The sequence below is a fragment of the Pteropus vampyrus genome, unplaced genomic scaffold, assembly GCF_000151845.1.
Source record: "Pteropus vampyrus isolate Shadow unplaced genomic scaffold, Pvam_2.0 Scaffold434, whole genome shotgun sequence".
NCBI classification, from domain to species: domain Eukaryota; kingdom Metazoa; phylum Chordata; class Mammalia; order Chiroptera; family Pteropodidae; genus Pteropus; species Pteropus vampyrus.
Window position 1 is genome coordinate 1391484 of NW_011889215.1, and position 18720 is coordinate 1410203.

The window sequence follows — 18720 nt, forward strand, 5'->3', positions numbered from 1 at the left end:
CTCTTTATTATTTGAGAGTAATCAGCATGGTTTGAATTTGTAATAATCTAAGGATTATTTCTAAACATTTTTTGTCACACTCAGAGCGATATCATCAGTGAGTTGAGTACCACAATTATTCGAGCCAGTCCAATTCCATCAGAAGAACAGAGAGAAAAGGGTTCATTTCAAAGTAGAGGAAAAGGAGCATCATCATGTATTATCCAGAAAAGCTCAGATACAGAAAAAGTGACTGAAACTACATCTCTGAGTAACACACCTGAAGATGTAAAACCTGATCTTAGATTGAGTAAAGATCTTTCTTCTCAAAGTGGAGATCTGTCAGAAACCACTGCGGTAAGTTTGACTTCAGACCCAGGTAAATTGGATGAGATCAGCCTGGTTCATCTGAGCAAGTCCCGTCTCAGGCACCCAGCTGTGTCAGCAATACCATGCCTCCCTATGTCACACCAAGCATCTGTAAATGAAAGTGAGAGAGTAACTTCCAAAGATACATCAACTACAGACACTACATTGAGTGGCCAGGCTCCTCATCAGACAGCCTCTGAAGACCAGTGTGTTCCTGTTCCCAGCTCCATGGCTTGCGGCTCTGTACCTGAGATGCAGAGCGTGCCCACTGCAGTTCCTGCACTCTCAGCTCGACATTCTTTTACCACAGCTTCCTTTGCCCAGCAATATCTGGGAGCACTACCTGCAGCTGGAAATGTTGCTTTGCCTCAGTGCTGTGCTGACAGCACCACAGTCTGTGGGTTCTCAGGAAGCTGTCCTTATCCTGCTATCATAGGAGACAATGTTCAGAGCTCTGTGGCCATGGACATTTGTCTAGGACAAAATATCAGCTCTGGACTGATGGGTACCTCTTCTTTTTATAACCCGTATTTTAATGTGTTACATCAGAATCTTCTAACTACAGCAAAACCTTTTCCTGTGCAGTCTCTTGGTGCAAATTGTGGAATTGAACCAGGGGATTCAGGAATGATATCAGGATTTGGTAAGATGCTTTTTCTCTGTTATCGTCTGTTGTTGCTTGCTATTATTTAAAAATTGAATTTTCTCAAAGGAGACCATAAGACTGATTTTGTTTCAAGGAGATATTGATTGGTCTGAATTTCTCATAAGTTTTTTTATTTGTCCTGAATTTGGACACATTTTTGGGCGAAGATTCCTGAAGTGGCCTTAGAAAAACATGAAAATTTATGCAAGTGAAACTCCTGATAACTTGTCTTTCTGTCTCTCTTATACTCTGCACTTGGATTTCTGTTATTCTTTCAACTAGGAAACACCCAGTTTAGAGTGAGTCTCCTTCCGGCTTTTAAATCTTTGCACAGGGGCGGGGTGGGGGGGAGGAGACGTTAATGTGGTAGTGAGAGACAGTACCCTTCCACCCTTATCTGTAGTGGCTGAACTGCCTCCGGATTCTCTCACTGATAGTCACTGTGCAAAGCAGAGCTGGTTGCTATGCTTTTCCTGACAATATACACAGTCGCTGGAGTACTATCTTCTTCTCTGTCCTCTCTTTCTTTTCCAGGAAATTCCAGAATAACTGTTTAGGATGGCAGAAAGATTGGTCATATTAAAAATCCAAGTTAGAGCCTCTATTGTTTGTTATTAGGTTAGGCCGTGGGCTTATATTTGTGGAGGAAAAAAGGAAGAGATTACAAATAAGTAATAACATCTAAGGATTGATTAGCTATAAATTGTGAGTTTAATCTGTTTTAATTGTGCTTATGCCTTTGCTGGATTCAGCAGGAAAAAATTGTTGACTAGCCTATTCTGGGACTTATATAATGTCAAGGATGCCTAAAGATCTGGGACACTTTGTACCATATATCTTGGGTGTAAACAGGTAGTCTTTTATAAAAATTTCCATTTAACCAATTGTGCACTTAATCAGGTGTTTGATATAACTCTCATTTTGACTATGCTTTATCTTTACCCAGGGAATGTAAGAGTACCTGAGGAACTGAAGTTTCCTCATGCTTGTTGTGTTGGCATTGCCTCACAAACCCACCTTAGTGTACTTAATCCAACTGCTCGCTGGCTGCAGGTCAGCATCAGGGTGCTCAGTGTTAGCATTAATGGTGAAAAGGTAAGCTTTCTATATCTTTCTCTTTTGACTTAGCAATCGCATTATGATTAATGCTGTATTTCTCCTTTCTCTAGTACTTCCTTTGATACTGGGGAGTATGTCCCTGCCCCACCCTTCATACATTGCACAGAATCATTGGAATAGTATCTTTCTCTTGGTCCCTCTTTTGTTGTAGTATTTCTAGTCTAAGAGGTGAATGTCTAATCTGAATGTATTTCTTATTTTCTGCCAGTTATTATACTTCATTGTTATTTATAAAGTCATGTATATGTCCTTTTAATGCTATTATTTAAACCACTGAAATCTCTTGAGTTTCTCGTCTCTACTTGTCAGTTTTGTTAAATGTGATTGAATATAAGTTACTGCCATTTATCAAAAAACAAACAAGTTACTCTAGGGCCTACACCTGCATTTAGTAAGTAGTCTTTGTCTAATTAATCTTGTTATTATGTGATATTTGAAATACCTGGATATACAGTTTTAACATTAACTTTCTTATAGTAAGGGTCTCTCACATGATTACATCTGCTAAAGTTCTAGAATCTAAATCTCCGTTCATAATTACAATGACCATTTGAATGTAATTGAATATAATATGGACAGCAACTGCTATTTTGGAATGTCTTGGTTTTGCGACTGCTACTTGCAGACCAACATGGTGGATAAGTTTACTCTTCCCTGTTTCCTCCTAGTTATAGCTTTCACCTGGTAAAATAAGACTGTCTCTCCCCTTTTTCTAGCTTTTCCCCTATGTTTTCAAATCCTGAGGATAGATGAAAAGCAACTGTTTGAAAAAAAGGGTTGAGGGTGGAAGGAGGTGAGATGGGAGGCATTCTCAGGGATATTTGGAAATAGTGTTATCTCTGAAAGTAAGAGTAGAAAGAGATCCCCATTTACAGTGAGGAGGAAGGGTTTGTAGTGAATCATAATCATAGGCTTGGAAGCCTAATGAGGACTATTAAGAGATCACTTGAACTCCCCCACATTATACCAGAAACTAGGTCCTAGGGCTACACAGGGCTGCCGCCATTTTTAGTGCCCTTTTCAAGTAAAGTGAGGGTATCAATAACTGTTTGCTTTAAAATAGACTAGGGCCATAAATTCAACCTATCTTCTTAAGTCTTCATAATTTTGACTAATTGTACTTTATAGATAATGAGTTATAAGACTTAGATGTTTTTGAAGAGATAATAAATGTATGGATTAGATAGTTTTAGTGACTAGGAAAAGGGATCTTAAACTAGTTGCTTTTCTTGATTTTCAGTGTAAAACCATACTTTAACAAACCATGTGGCTTTTTTTTTTTTAAGGTGGATCTTTCAGCATATCCTTGTTTAGTTTTCAAGAATAAAGTCATCATAAGACCTCATGCCACAGAAGAAATAAAAGTTCTTTTCATACCATCCAATCCTGGGCTTTTTAGATGTATATTCAGTGTTGCTTCTTGGCCATTTACAGCAGATGCTGAGACCGTAGTCCAAGCAGAAGCCTTGGCAAGCAGAGTCATTCTCACTGCTATTGCCGAGACCCCTGTAATTGAGGTAATAACTATTTGTAAGCAGGGCTTTGTTATATGTGACATCTTAATGAAGGCTGTTTAATATTTGGGAAAAATGAGTTTGTGGATAAATATGCCACAGAGTTACTTACCACCTAAATATTGGTTCTTAATATCTTCTTATCACACATTTAAAATTATTTGTTTTACAGAAACAGATATACTTGCTAAGATGTTTATAAAACAAAGTATAACATTAAACCCTATTTTCCAACTGATTTTTATTATTTGATGGTCATTTAGGAAAATGCCATGTTCATATTCTTCCTTCTCTATACCTGAAGATTATTTGCTGGCTGAAAAAGTTTCTCTTCTACAGTTACCCATTTTCTGGAAATAAAAAAAATTAGGTCTGGCCTAGTTGGGATAATGAAGCAGTCACTGGATTATATGCCTCTTTAGGACAGTGGCTCTCAGCCTTGGCTGCACATGGGCATACAACTGAGATTTTAAATGCACCCCAATGTCTCAGTCCCACCCAAACCAACTAAATCAGAATTGGAGTGGGGGAGGGGAGGCATGGCTAAGTATCAGTAATTTTTAAATCTCACAGATAATTACAAATTGTAGCCTTAGTTCACAGCCACAGCTGTACAAAATGTGTCTTGATTGTGAGTAAAATCAGAACATATTGAACAAGATTAGGAATGGGAGAGGGACAGATGGGGAAGGTATAAAACAAAGGAAAAGCAGAATAGCTCTTTGTGATAATTAAAAATTAGTTGATTCCTATTATGTGATTTAACCTAACATTTGTTTACCCACACTTAACAGGTGTTACGGAGCTCTTAAAATTACTTCGTTGTTTCATTCTACAAAGCCATAACTGTGGTTCTGTTTAGAGGTGGGCTGTGGGGAATGAGGGGCAGGGTAACCTCCCAAGGAAGCTGATGAGAATCATTCAAGGTTTTCTTTTCACAGTACACTGTATTTCCTTACCTTTTTCCAGAGGAAATTCTTAGAAACTTAGTTCTGAAATTTTGTTTTCTAGGGCATGGAGGAAGAAGTAGAGTTTGTAAAAATTCTCATATTATAAACTCTTAATGATCTTTTCCTTTTTGCATAAGTGCCATTTTATGTACTTTTTTCAACTATGTGATGCTTGCCATTCTCTAGGGCTAAGTTTGTCAACTTTGGTACTGTTGACAATTCGGGCTGGATAATTCTCTTTGAGAGGTAGGAGGCTGTCTTATGCAGGGTAGGATGTTTATAGCAGCATTTCTGGTCTCTACCCACTAGGGGTCAGTAGTACCTCCTTTCTCCCAGTTGTGACAACCAAAAATGTCTCCAGACCTTACCAAATTACCTCCACCTTAGAATCAATGTCAGTAATTTTCTGCATTTTAATACATTCCACTGTACTAGGCTTCTAAACCCACCCTTAAACAGCATACACTTTTGTGGCAGACATGAAAAATCACAACTAAGCAATATTTGAAGCTGTCATATTTTAAGTGGCTCACATAAGTGATATTTAATAGTGTAAGGCAGCAGTGTAAGGTAGTTTCCCAAACTTGTCTTCTCATTGGAATTGCCTGACAACTTTCAAAAATACTGATGTCTGTATTTACCCCCCAGAGATTGTGATTTAATTGTTTTTGAGGTGTGGTCTGGTCTTTGAGTCCAACATAACAGGCAAGTTTGAGAACCACTAGTGTAAGGGACGGTTCAGTGTTAGCCAGTCCAGTGAAAGTCTCCTTGGAGGTGTGGAACTTAGAGGAGTAATTGGGCACTGTAGGACCAGCAGGATTTGACTAGGAAACAGTAATTCCCCACGACAGATAGTGCAGAAATGTTATACAGAGACCATGTCTGTAAAACCTGCTTTTTTAACTTGATAAAGGATCTCCCAGGTACCTACAGCAAACATCATAGTTTATAATATATGTACTTTTATTTTAGCTAGATACTGCCAAATTGCTAATTTATGTTACCAGAAGAAATATATGAGAGTTTCTATTAATGCTAACATTTGTTGTTAAATTTTAAATTGTTTGCTTCTTGGATGTGAAATAATTGTTTAAGTTTGCATACTTTAATTACTAAAGAAGTCAAGCATCTTTTTATGTTTGTTAGCCATTCCGGTTTCCTCTTCTCTGAACTGCCTGTTCATATATCTTGCCCATTTTTCTGTTGTTTTGAATGTCTTTACCGATTTTTGTAGCTGTTTCTTATATTCTGGAGTATTAAGTTTTGCTAATAATCATTCTCTGTGATTATTTTCTCCCATTCCTTGGCTCTTCTTTTCAACTGTTTTTTGTTTGTTTGTTTTGTTGGGCTGAAATTTTAAATATAACTTAGTTAAGACTGTATTCCAGATACAAAACAAGGTTTGCTTTTCCTCCTCCAAAAAAGTATCCCTCTGAAAGGAAAGAGGAGTTGATTCACGTTAACTCCTTGAGGGTAATGTGTTAGCCTGCCATTATGTGGGTGGGTGTTAGTTTGGGATGTTCTGAAAAGTCACATAATTGTTTTAAAAATAAGGAGATTAAGAAATTTAACCAGATTCAGTGATTATTCCAGGTTGTATATAAATTATGGTGTAAATATTAAAGAATATTTAATATTCTTTAAATATTAGTTTAAGAAACAATCCAGTAAGGCGTCATGTGGGGATATGTGTAGGGCATAAATGAAAAAAACTGTCCTGTGTTTTATGAATGAGGGTTTCAGCTTGGAATAACTTTCAGTGACAACATTACATATAGATTCAAAGAGTGTTATGGTATCAGTTTGGATGTACATGAAGACTAAGGCTTTCTGAATGCATGAAGACAGCTCAGAAAGTGTCACTAGTGATGAAGTCACCAGTATTGGCGATCTTCGTCAATTTGAATATAATTGTTTTCTGACTAGAATACTCTTCTCACAGATCATCGTGGCCTTACTCTGCAACTTTCTTTAGGTATCTGCTTAGATGTGACCTGAACACTTCATAGAATGACAATCCCCACCTAACATATCATCTCCACCCTCCCACTTCCTGTAGCCTGCTTTACTTTGTTTAGTACTTTTAAGCACTTGACATAATAAATGTTTACCTGTTTATTGTTACTCTCCTCTTTGCCATACTAGCACGTAAGTCACTTCAGGAGCAGAAAGTGTGCGTCTCTTTCGTTCACTTCTATGTGCTTGGCACATAGTAGGAGCTCAATTAATGGTTGCTTAACTGCTGATTCAAATAGAAAGCAGACATAGCAGTATTTCAAAATTTAAAATTTATATTGTTTTTAAAATATTCTATCACATATATGTACCCAAAATGATGAATATAGTCAAGTATTTCATCCACATTGCTAAAGATTTATATATTCAAGTTGGCCAAAAAGTCCTTTTAGAACTTCTTTTTGGGAAATTGAATTGTTATGTATTTTAAATACAGTGATAGTTTCCAAATGTGTTGGGAGTGTTTTAGCTGCTCCTCCCACATTTCCCCAACAGATTTGGGTTGGGGGAATTTTGTAGTGTGTGTTCAGGTGTTGCTAATGTTTCTTGTGTGCTTAAAAAGAACGACTCTTTCTCTCAGGTACAGAGTTCTTTTACATGCCCTTTAGCTCTCATTTGTTACTTCTGTAGCTCCAATCTTCTGTATTAATACTAATATTTCTGTTTGCTTATTAGTCATTTGACCTCTGAGGAGGTGATTGTGGATTTTTCAATTTCTTATAATTCTGTTGATTTTTGTCTTGGATATTCTGCAGCCCTATTATTACATGTCTTTATGCTCAGGATCATTTTATCTTATAATTAAATGAAATGGTTCCTTTTTAAGTGACGGTTCTCTATTTCTATTGTCACAAAGTCTATTTTGACCAGTGTTAATATTGCATGTCATCGTTTCTTTCATTTAATAATTTCCTAGTATATCTATTTTCATCTTTTTATTTTTCAGTCTTTGACCTCTATTTTGTTATAATGTCTCAAAATTTTATGGATTTTTTCCAACCTTTCCTGACTCTCACTGAATGGATTAAAATGTTTTTTCATCCTTCTTTCCTTCTATATTATCTTTGACAAAATATTTTAGTTACAAATGGTTTTAAAACCTCATCATTAATTTTTTTTAACAGCTCAAGCTATTTATACTTTTTTGCTCACCATTGCTTCTTGAGTCTTAAATTTACCCTTTCTTAATGGACCCTATTCTCTTATATGTATTTAAAATGTACTTATTTTATCATTTCAGATTATTTTCTAGTTCTTTGGGTCCTAATTCTTCTACTAGTTAGTTTTTCTACTAGTTAGAGTTTCCCTAATTTCCCTAGTTTTTCTACTAGTTAGAGTTTCCCTAATTTTTTCTAATTTTTAAAAATTTTTTAAAATTTATTTAAATTAGTTTCAAGTATACAGTACAATGGTTAGACATCTATATAGTTCTAAAATCTAATTTTTTAATAATTAAAAAATTTTTTTATGTCAGCTCACATTAATTGAACCTGCTTTTTGCTATAGAAATCCTGTGTGTCCTGGTTTTTCAAAATGTCCCTGGAGAGCACTTTGCATTAATGCTAGGGGCACTAAAGGTTTCAGTGATTTTTTTTTTTTTTCCCCAGCTTAGAGCTTTCATACCTGGTGTGGCATAGGCTTAGGGTTTTACTTTCTTGCAAATAATCTTTCAGTGCCCACCCATCCCTGGACAACTTCCCTGTAGTCTCCTGGGACATATAAACAGCATTTCCAGTTTTCATAAAGAGGGCACTTGTTTGAATTTCTACACCTTTAGGTAGTTAAATTCCACTCCACCTTTGCCCTGCCCACAACAAGCTCAGGATCCTATCTTTCCTTCTCAGGAGGGTATGGAAGCTCAGCTACCTTGGGGGTAAGTCATCCTTAAACCTTCTGGAGCCACTGTAGGAAGTTAGCTCCAAATAACCAGTCTGCTTTTCATTACCCTTTAATTTGGTTTGGCTAGACCCAAAAAATTTATGTGTGTGTTAAACATTGTCCAACATTTCTATATGTGTGGGTGTGAGGGCACTGTTTGGTTTCCGTTGTTTAAAGAAGTCAGTCTGTTGCAATGATAGGCACTCATTTTAAACTTTTGATGTCTATTTTGATATAATTTTAAGCATTTTCAGTATTGTCAGAAGTTTGGACTACATCTGAAAAAGCTATTGAGAAATTGAGAAATCAATATTGTAATAATAGAACTCATTGAAGGGAGGCTTATGTATTTTATAAAATTGTCGGTTTGTCTTAAGATCCAGTAGTTTTTCAGAGTAACAGCAACTAAGATGTTGCTTTATTCTGCAGCATATTTGAATACATAGACTACCTCAAAAAAAAGAATTTAACTTTTTTTTAGAAATAACAGTTGTAGCCTGGAGAAACTTAGGTAAGTTTACCTTTAATGCTGACTGTTTGTGGCTGAAAGGGCAGAGATGTGAACATAAGCTGTGATATTTATTAATATATTGCTTTTTATAAATCAGTCTTTTTTTTCATAATTAGGTAGAAACAGAAAAGGAAGATGTTCTTGATTTTGGTGACTTGACTTACGGAGGCTGGAAAGCTCTTCCTTTAAAATTGATAAACAAGACACATGCCACCGTGCCAATCAGACTTATTATTAATGCTGTAAGTACTAATGCACAGTAAAAAACCATTTACAGAGGACACTGTTTTTTGAATTCTAGACACCATTAATATCATTCTCAGTTAATTTTTCTGATGAAAGTAAATTTTTTATTAAGGATTCTGTCAACAAATTTAACACTGTACCTTACACTATTGGCTTTACTGAAACTGATTTTTCTGTTTCTGAACAGAATGCCATAGCCTGGCGCTGCTTCACTTTTTCAAAGGAACCAGTCCACGCTTCTATGACAGCTGCTCCTTATGCTGATGTGATTGCTCAGCTGGCAGCTCCTTCTGTGATCAATCACATGATGCCTGCCAGTTACCCTGGTCAGGTAAGCTGGATGGATTGAAAAACTGAATTAGAATTAAAAAGGAAGTTAAGTTTCCAAACTATTTTTCTTTCATTAAGATTTTAATTTTAGTACCAGTGTACATTTAATTTTATTTTTTACAGGATCCAGAATTTCTGATAATTTGGGTTCTTTTCCATAGTCCAAAGAAACGGATCACTTCTTCAGGTATATGGTTACATTTTCTGGGAATTGCTTTACTCTGTACCTGAATAAATTACAAAGTTAGGGTGTGTTTCCTTTCAGTAAATATGAATGCTTTGAGTAATTTGTTAAATATTTTATGTTATTTTAAAAATGGGGCAGAGAGCATGCTATTTTGGGTCAAATCCATGTAATTGTAAGTAACTCAAGCAAGTACCACTGAAAACCTTTTGGGATTTTTTTTTTCTGTTAATTGATTGTATTATTTCTACCAATGGGATTTTTTTTTTTCCTTTTCCTCTCTTTCTTCCACTTCTATTCCTCTTTGTTCTTTAGAAAATTATCTTGCTTAAGATTTCATGGACTCCTGAGGGCGGTGTTTGACCACTCATGGAGTTTAGAATTAAATCACTCTGGTATCTAAACTAACAGAATGAACTTTTATAGAGATTCTAGACTCAGCAGAAGAATTCTTGGCAAGAGTTGATATAGAAGTCGATAGCCCAAACCCTACATCAGTCATTAAAAGTATTAGTCTTCGAGCAAGAACAGGAATAGCTAGGATACATGCTCCAAAAGATTTACAGGTACTCTAAACTTTTCTCTTTGCCATTATTTCGCCATTATTTGATTTCATTCTAATTGTGACAATTTTTATAAATGTCTATTTTACTCTGTCTTTAGACTATGCATTTGTTTGCCAGTGTGGCTTCCTTAACAAAGCAGCAATTACCTTTGAAAAATGCTGGGAATATTGACGTTTACTTAGATATCAAGGTAAGAATTTGTGTCGGTGCTATAACATAGTATTTCATACTGTGAAGCTATGAATATCTCTTGTCAGAGTGCCATGGGGATCAGTTGGAAGAATCTGTGCAAGTGCTTTAAGAGCTGAATGTTACGCTAGTATAAAATAGATAATAAAGAATTTTAATATCTAATGTTTCATATGTAAGAACAAAGTTCTCCATTAGTTCCTGAAAAATTAATTTGTTCTCCTATGGCTAGGTATAATTAGAGGAGAGTGATTCACATAATAGACATTATTTCTGAGACATGTGGGTAAGAGTGTATGGTTGGTGTTAGTGACCAGGAATTAAGGATTGAGTGGAAGGTAAAGTTTGTTATGGAAGAGGAAGGGGAGGGTGATAGATGAGGAGAAAAGGAAAAATAACCTGTCATAGCAATTGAGATTTCTTAAGTCAACATTTAATATAATTATATAAATATTTAGATCCCCAATCAAGGAAGTCACTTTTCAGTGGATCCAGAGACTCTGTTCCTTAAACCTGGAGAAGAACATGAAGTTATCATTTCATTTACTCCAAAAGATCTCAAAGCCTATGAGGAAAGGTAATGTAAAATTTTTTATAATGACAAGTTTTTACTCCTCAAAACAGCCACTTATTATGATGTACTTCAGTGCACAGCCTGAATGATAAGAGTGCATGTTTTACCTTACCTAACAGATGATACAGCTGTATTTAACCTCTTTCATTTAGCCTCAGATTTCCTTCTTTTGTTTGTTAAAATCTTCTTTTAAACCAGCTGATTAAAAATTAAGAAATCACTATTTTCAAGTATATTCTGACAAAAGTAAATAATACAATGTCAGTCGTGATGTTTCCAATTAACTTCTCTTTCTCCAAAGAAGCCAGCTGTTGGTTATTAATTCAAGATACTTTTTCCCACTCTTTCTCTGATCTTGCGACTTTTTTACACCCAAGTGATAAATGGATGAATATCACCATAGTATGGTCAAAACACCATTGTCATTAGTATTTGATCTTGTTTGATAAATCTAGCATGGAAGCACTCTGTCCTGAGACACACATGGCCTATCTACTGCCTGGGTTACAGAACACCTTAGAGTGCTCAGTCTTCTACTGTGACCTTACCAGAAAGCTGGCCTGCACAAATATGAGTACTTCTGCCTGGAGTACTTGCCTGGAGTACTTGCCCTCAACTTCACTAGGTTAACTCCTTCATCTGGGAAGCTTTCCTCAACTTCTCCCAAATTTCTCATAAATAGTATTCAGTAGTGTTCTTGTAGCCGCATGAACTTCTCTCCCACTGTGTAGATGGTATTATGACAGTCCTTTTCCTTGTCTGTAGTCTCTGGAATTTAAGCTCTAAGGATGAGAATATCATTGTATCCTCAGCACCCAGCACGGTCTCTTGGACAAAAGAAGAATATAGCAAATAGTTTCCAAAAGAGTTGAATTCTGAATGTCCAACTTAGATGGTTTTCTTTGTTAGGATCTTGAAAATATTTGTGCAGCCATTTGGACCTCAATATGAAGTGATGTTGAAAGGTGAAGTAGTTTCTTCAGCAAATAAACCTCCACCATCTGGATCTTGTTGCTCATATATTCCATCAATTTTATCAAATAAGCAGTTTCTGGCTTGGGGAGGTGTCCCTCTTGGTAGAACACAGTAAGTATGCACATAGCAGCAGCCTCTGAATGCTAAGATTTTGCTGTTATCACCTGATGTTATTTTCTGCTGTGTTAGTTATGACCATGTTAATGTCTTTAGAATTAAGTAAAACGGTCTTATATTCCTTATTCTTCCTATCATGAATTCAAAAATTTTAATTAACATTTTTACCTATCTTTAAATGCAATCCAAAAAATATAGTTTTCAGTTTTCTTAAGCTTTTAGTGAATTCTCTGCTGATTTCCAAATCTAGGCAGAGTATCTTTGTTCCTTCTCTGGAAAAGACAATGAAAAGGTAGGAAGAAAAAAATAATCAGAGACATGGCATTCTGTTGAAGGAGTTTACAAACTAGTTGGTGAATACTTTGTACCATAAAGTAAGGAGTATAAGGGATCTCTAATAGAGCAGGTATGTTTTCTCACAGGTTAATTTGAATTATATATCTAATTTTTATATTTATTTTGATTATACATTATGGGTAACTGAGTTAATAAAATTAATTGGCATATAATATGTAGTACCTATAGTAATATTTTTCCCCTTCGTAAGCTTAGCAACATAGCTGAATTTTTTTTTACCAACCTCAAATCGGTAAAAACTTATAATTAACAACTTAAGTAATTTTTAAACCTAAATGTTTATTTAATCTTTCATATTTTGCACTTTTGTGTTTGTCCTAAATATTTTATGTATACATTTCTATGGTACCTGAGAGATAAAGATAAGAAAATTCTGGCTGAATCTCTACTACAGGTGTGAAGAAATTCTTTAGAATTACAGTTTTTGTCAGTGCAAAAAAGATCTAATTGATGCTCCTTACTTTACATAGAGTTCATACACCTGCATAACTACTCATGTAGTCATCTGTACCTTGTCTTGTTCCAAAAGCAGCTTTCAAAAAGACACAGAAAGATAAAAACAAGTGAGAAATGACTTGTATGGAAAATGAGACATAGTTATCATAAAGGTGGCACTAGAAGCCTTGCTGGGAGACCTTGTGTACTTGCCTTGACATGGGTCTTAGGCTTGGTTCTGACACTTCTCTCATCATCATTAAATGAGTCACAGCATTCAGAGGTTAAGCACAAACCAGTAACTGTGTGAGAGTATAGCCATTCCTGCTCCAGACTTTAGAGAGATGTTTTTTCCAGGGGTGACTTTAAAGAGAAATTCATGTAATATAATGAATTTCAAAGAAAAACAACTTCACAAATAAGTACTCCATCAGGATGCTTCCTCTCTGAGGTGCTCCAGTCTGGACTGGATGCATCAAACCTGAACACCCAATGATGGCTTTCTCTGGGTGTTGAGACACATAGAAGTTTGATTTTGAAATACCTGAGGCACCTAGAAGAATGCATGGACTGTGTGTTCTTTAATCAGCTCTCCATAAAGATTTCTCGTCAGCTAGACTTTTGAAAAATCCTATGTGGCAGTGAGTGTGAGGTAGTACACCCTCTTCGGTAGTTCTTGTGTTGTTGGTTATATATATTGTATGCTTTTTACAGTCAGTTAAGATGGAATCAGGATTGACATGTTGAAGGGAAGGACTAGACAAGGACATGTGCCTGTAGAGAAGGTTTTTCTGGTTTTGTACAGTTGAACCTGAGCAGCATCTCTATGCCAAAATTTTCCTCAAAACATTAATTTGTGGTCTGCTCCAACACATGTACAAATAGTTGATTGAGGCCTTTAGTTGCGTTGTGGAAGATGGCCAGAATAATTTAGATTAGCCATTAATGTCTAAGTTAAAAAGAGGAAAATTTTGTTTGCCCTAGTAATCATAGCACTTACCCTACAACTGCTCTTGTCTAATATGTCAGAGGCAGAAAATACTCAGTAAGATCCATCATCAGACGTGTTTCCATAGTATACCAGTTAGCACGTCTGCTTTACACCCAGAAGGTCCTAGGTTCGCGCCTCAATGGAGCCACGGTCCATGGTCTATGGCCATGCCACACTGAACAAGCCTGATGTCTGATCTCGGAAGCTAAACAGAGTTGAGCCTGGTTAGTACTTGGATGGGAGACCACCTAGGAAGACCAGGTGTAGGCGTAGATAATAATTAAAAAAAAATCCGTCATCATTTTTGTGTTAGTGACAGAATTCCCTGCCTTGTGATAAAATTTGTAATAAATTATTAATATGGTAGAGATGGCTATTCTAAAATCCAGCTGCTCCTCAAATGCCATACCATCCTGAAATATCACAACTCATCTAAAACAAAAGCGACATGTGCTAAAACTTTTTTAAAATCAGAAAGTACGTTAAGTTGAAAACAGAGACACTGTTTTGTACTTACTTTTGGACTTGTCAATGGCATTTTTCCCTAGCCCTTTCCTGCGTGAGGGGCCTTCAGGCTGTCCTTCTTAACTTCACTTCCTCATATTCATGGACTTCCTTCTAATCTCACAGGTGTATGAGTAAGTACCATGCCAATGCAGAGAACCAACCTGAAAAGCCTTTCATGTGCCCTATTTACAGGAGTTGGTTAGATGTCTTACCTTGGCCTGGAGGAGCTTGCCAGTCCTGTGAGAACAGCTCTACCTAGTCAGTTGATGGTGCTCCACATGGTGGCTAAAAGTGTTTTTGTTTGTTTGTTTGTTGTGAAAGTAACAATTCCAAAGCATTAAATGGAAATATTTCATGCAGTACCTACCTAAATTATGGATTTGTGTTTCTTCAGTTTTCCTCACCTCTGTGTTGGTGTCCTGCATAGAACACCAATTTTTGGCACCACAAATAGCTCCCACCACTCCTCTGTAAATATGTTGCAGTATAATTCATGATAAAGAGGTATACTGTCTCCTTAAAAAGGAATCTTCCTATTTTCTCAACCCCTGTGAAATGTGCCAGGAGGCAGATAGAGGCTCTGACTCAGTAGGTGCTAGGAGGGAACTCAGAAACTGTCTGGGAGATGATGTTGCACAGTGCTGCCCTACTGAGTGCTCTTCCTGTGCAGTACTTGCCTGCTTCCTGCCTGACTTGAAGGTGGCTGTTGCAAAAGGGGGATTTAAAGTGAGCTCTTCTTCCAGCGTATGGAGGAAAAAATTAAAATTTTGGGGACAGTATTCTCATTGAGTTAATGGGTTTTGCCTCAGTTGCAGGTAGGAATGATAATTAATAAAATTATGTTTTCTATGGGTAAAGTTGTCTAAAGTGTTATTCCAACTTGATATTTTTAGATTTTTGAAGTTCTGTATTTTTCTATGTATTTAGTCATTCTGGTTTCTTATAAGTCTGCTTACATACTTTAGGTATTTGTTGGTTAGGATTTTAATATTGTTTTCTTATTAATTTGTGTGGAATCTTTATATAATAAAGGTGTTAATACTTTGTATTTTACATAGTTCTTTTTGAAAACTAGAAACTAAGGCCCAAATACCTCTGCTATTTGAAATGATAACATTTCATTCAAATAAAAAATAAATAAAAGTTAAAACTTTTTTTAATGATTGTTTTTTCAGGTTAGTCTTTTCCAGCCAGTTTACCTCGGAAGATTTTTCTCAGGTGTGCCGATAGCAAAAGATCTTAGATTTTATTCTGAGGTAAAGCTCAGCAGCCTTCCCTTTGAACACAAAGGGGACAGGGCATAGACCACAGCTTAAATAATTTAACTGCCAATCTTCAAAATTTGAGAAAAATAGAGGTTTACTCATGATTTATTCTCCAGTGAGGAGACGATTTATATACATTGAAAGATTGAAAGATTTTCTTACTACCAGCCAGCTGCTATTCATATGTTCATTCTACTTGCATTGTAATTTTGTCAAAGTAAGGTTAATCTGGATTTTCATTGATATTTTATAAGACAGATAATACCTATACATAGAGTATAAATAATAAGGACAGCTAAGGAGATTAAACCATAAAGTTTCTGTGTTATCAATCTTCAGCATACGTTTTCAGAAATGTAGAGTTCTAGGACTGTGAAGAGACAATTCCAGGCTGCTAAAATGGCATGTGCAATCAGTCTTCTCTGAACATTGCAACTGGTGTTCATTGGCTTTGTTTTTATAGTTGTAGCAATATCCATGGAAGAAAAACACATTTAAAATCTATAATCATTTTTAGGCTTCAGAGACTAGCTTTAAGAAATAATTCTACGTCTACAGCCCAACACTTACGACTGCTTATTAGAGGACAAGATCAGGACTGCTTTCAGGTGTGTAGAGTGCATGATTTTGTTCTGTGTTCTGTTTGGATCTAGAATATATACATAGCAGACCATTTTGTGTTGTCTTTAAAGAGTTTGTGTTATTGGCATGTTGTATTTGTGCTACAGCTTTGTTTTATGCAGCAATTGTTTTTAAATTGTAGCTTCAGCACACTTTTGGTTCAGAAGAACGACTAACCAATAACTGTGAGATCAAAATTCGTCCAAAGGAAGACATTAACATCTCTGTATTATTTGCACCTACTCGATTATCTTGTATGTTGGCTAAACTAGAAATTAAACAACTTGGAATTCGATCACAACCAGGCATTAAGTTCACGGTAAGATAATTTTATTGTTTTATTTCCTCCCATAAAGTATATGTGCTGCTTATTATAAGTCAAAATACGTGATTGCTGAGATTTACAGACAAATTAGGGAGTAATTATGTATAATATAGTATTGTCATATTATAAAAGCAGCCACCATAGTACTCCTCTAAGTAATAACCTCTTCTAAAGATTTTAAGTTCATTTCAGTTTGAGAATTTTGAAATGTACCTAACTTTACAGGAGCACATATTTTGGTAAGTCCAGATCAAACTGCTTAAGGTACTGTCTTTCCAATTAAATTTTATTCATTTAGTTTAAAATATTTATTGACACTATTTGCTAGACTGTTTCAGAATACAAAGATAAGAGTTTTTATATTTTGTTTCTTACCATAATTTTAAAAAAGCATTTCAAATAATTTCTTTAGATACATTCAAAGCACTAAGAGATAAAAGGGGATAGATCATCGAGAAAAGGAAAATGAAACCCAAGCTCCATTAAAGTGCATACCTTAAAACTGCAGAGTTGTTTGGCAGTGGGGCTGGGAGTAAAATTTTGGTTCATTTCCTAGTGTCAAAGAAGGAATGAGATAAAGATTAACAATACTTTCAAAAAAGATTTATTTTTTAAAATAGATATTTATGACAAATCTAGCTTTATTTGTTGCTGGAATTGACATATTCTCCCTGGAGCTGTTCAGTTGCCCCTGTGGGCTATGGTGAGTGAAATAGCACTAATATCTTTCTACGTGAGCCCAGGACACAATGCCAGAGTACTACATACTCTGATATCGGGTTACAGGTAAGGATCCAAGTGGTTTATGGAGAGGACTGAATGGGCTTTATCTTTTAGACTATTCTGAATATATTTTTATTAGTTTCAGGTTTGCTAACCAAGATTCTGAGGTTATTCCTAAGCAGGAATCTCTGGAAAACAAACAATTCCCTGGTCATTTAGGGCAGAACCTTTAATTTGACAGTTAACCAAGCAGAAATTCTGGTTGATGCCCTCTTAAGACAAACCAGGATCCTAGTGGGAGTTCTACTTAAGTAGATGCTACCTGTCTTCTCTCAGAGGTGGGTGGAATGGAACCTGATGTGCACAGAATATGATTCTTATCTCATAAGAAGACTTAGACCATTAACTTTGATGCATCTTTGTAGAGATAAGTAGCCAGGTAGAGTAGTAGAAGAGCATTCCCGAGAGAATCAGGAACAGATCTGCCTCTGTTTTTCACAATCACCCTTGATCAGTCACTTCACTTGCGCATGCTTCATTCCCTTATCTGAAATGCAGTTAATTGCAACCCCAACTTCTTGGTGTGGTTCTGAGGAACAAATGAAATTATCTATGCTTCGTATTCTATAAAGCATGATGGGACTATAATAAAAATGTATTTACTACATGCTGAATATGTATGCCAGGCACTACTCTAAATCATTACATGGATGATTTTTACATTTTACTTCAAAATAACTGTCTGAGATCATACCACTGTCTCTGTTCTACACATGTAGAAACTGAAGCCCAGAGAGATGAATGCCTGTGGTTGTGCATCTTACCAGTACATAGTCCAGGCCGGTTTATATTCAGGCTGCCTGACTACAGAGCCCACATTTATCTGTTGTGCAGGCGCTAGGTATTTATACTAGCTCTCTGTTTTCTAGTGCTTTAAAACAGCGATGCTCAACCAGAGGCCATATTATCCTCCAGGGGACATTCAGCAATTTTTGGAGACATTTTTCGTTGTCATAACTGTGGGTGGGAAGAAGATGCTACTGGCGTCTAGTGGGGGGAAGCCAGGGATGCAGCTAAATACCCAACAGTGTATAAGATGGCCCCCACCATAACAAATAATCTGACCAAAATGTCCACAGTGCTGAAGTTAAGAAATTTTACTGTAGAGTGATAGTTTTTCCAGTTGAATATTTGGATTTATTAGCAGTAGTCAAATTTCGTTTTATTTTATCATTCTTCTTAACCTTTTACTCAGTAGTTATTTATGATTCCTTAGGCTTTGAAAATACAGGAAGAATACATATATTGTTTATTTTATTTCTTATTTTTCATC

General features: G+C 36.0%; 1 protein-coding gene across 18 annotated transcripts in view; it reads left to right on the forward strand.

Annotated features, from left to right (window-relative positions):
* The window catches only part of CEP192 (centrosomal protein 192), a 130202-nt gene that overhangs the window by 70615 nt on the left and 40867 nt on the right, over positions 1-18720 (forward strand). For all 18 annotated transcript variants that reach the window (XR_002777456.1, XM_011381317.2, XM_023523968.1 and 15 more), the window contains 12 exons: positions 85-991; positions 1941-2089; positions 3400-3630; positions 9099-9224; positions 9416-9559; positions 9682-9745; positions 10169-10308; positions 10406-10498; positions 10956-11074; positions 11981-12157; positions 16236-16326; positions 16482-16658. Coding sequence is in view for 17 of the 18 variants with exons in the window: in XM_011381317.2 (XP_011379619.1) it covers positions 85-991; positions 1941-2089; positions 3400-3630; positions 9099-9224; positions 9416-9559; positions 9682-9745; positions 10169-10308; positions 10406-10498; positions 10956-11074; positions 11981-12157; positions 16236-16326; positions 16482-16658 (2418 nt within the window). In the remaining variant the exon portion in view is untranslated. The remainder of the gene's footprint in view (positions 1-84; positions 992-1940; positions 2090-3399; positions 3631-9098; positions 9225-9415; positions 9560-9681; positions 9746-10168; positions 10309-10405; positions 10499-10955; positions 11075-11980; positions 12158-16235; positions 16327-16481; positions 16659-18720) is intronic.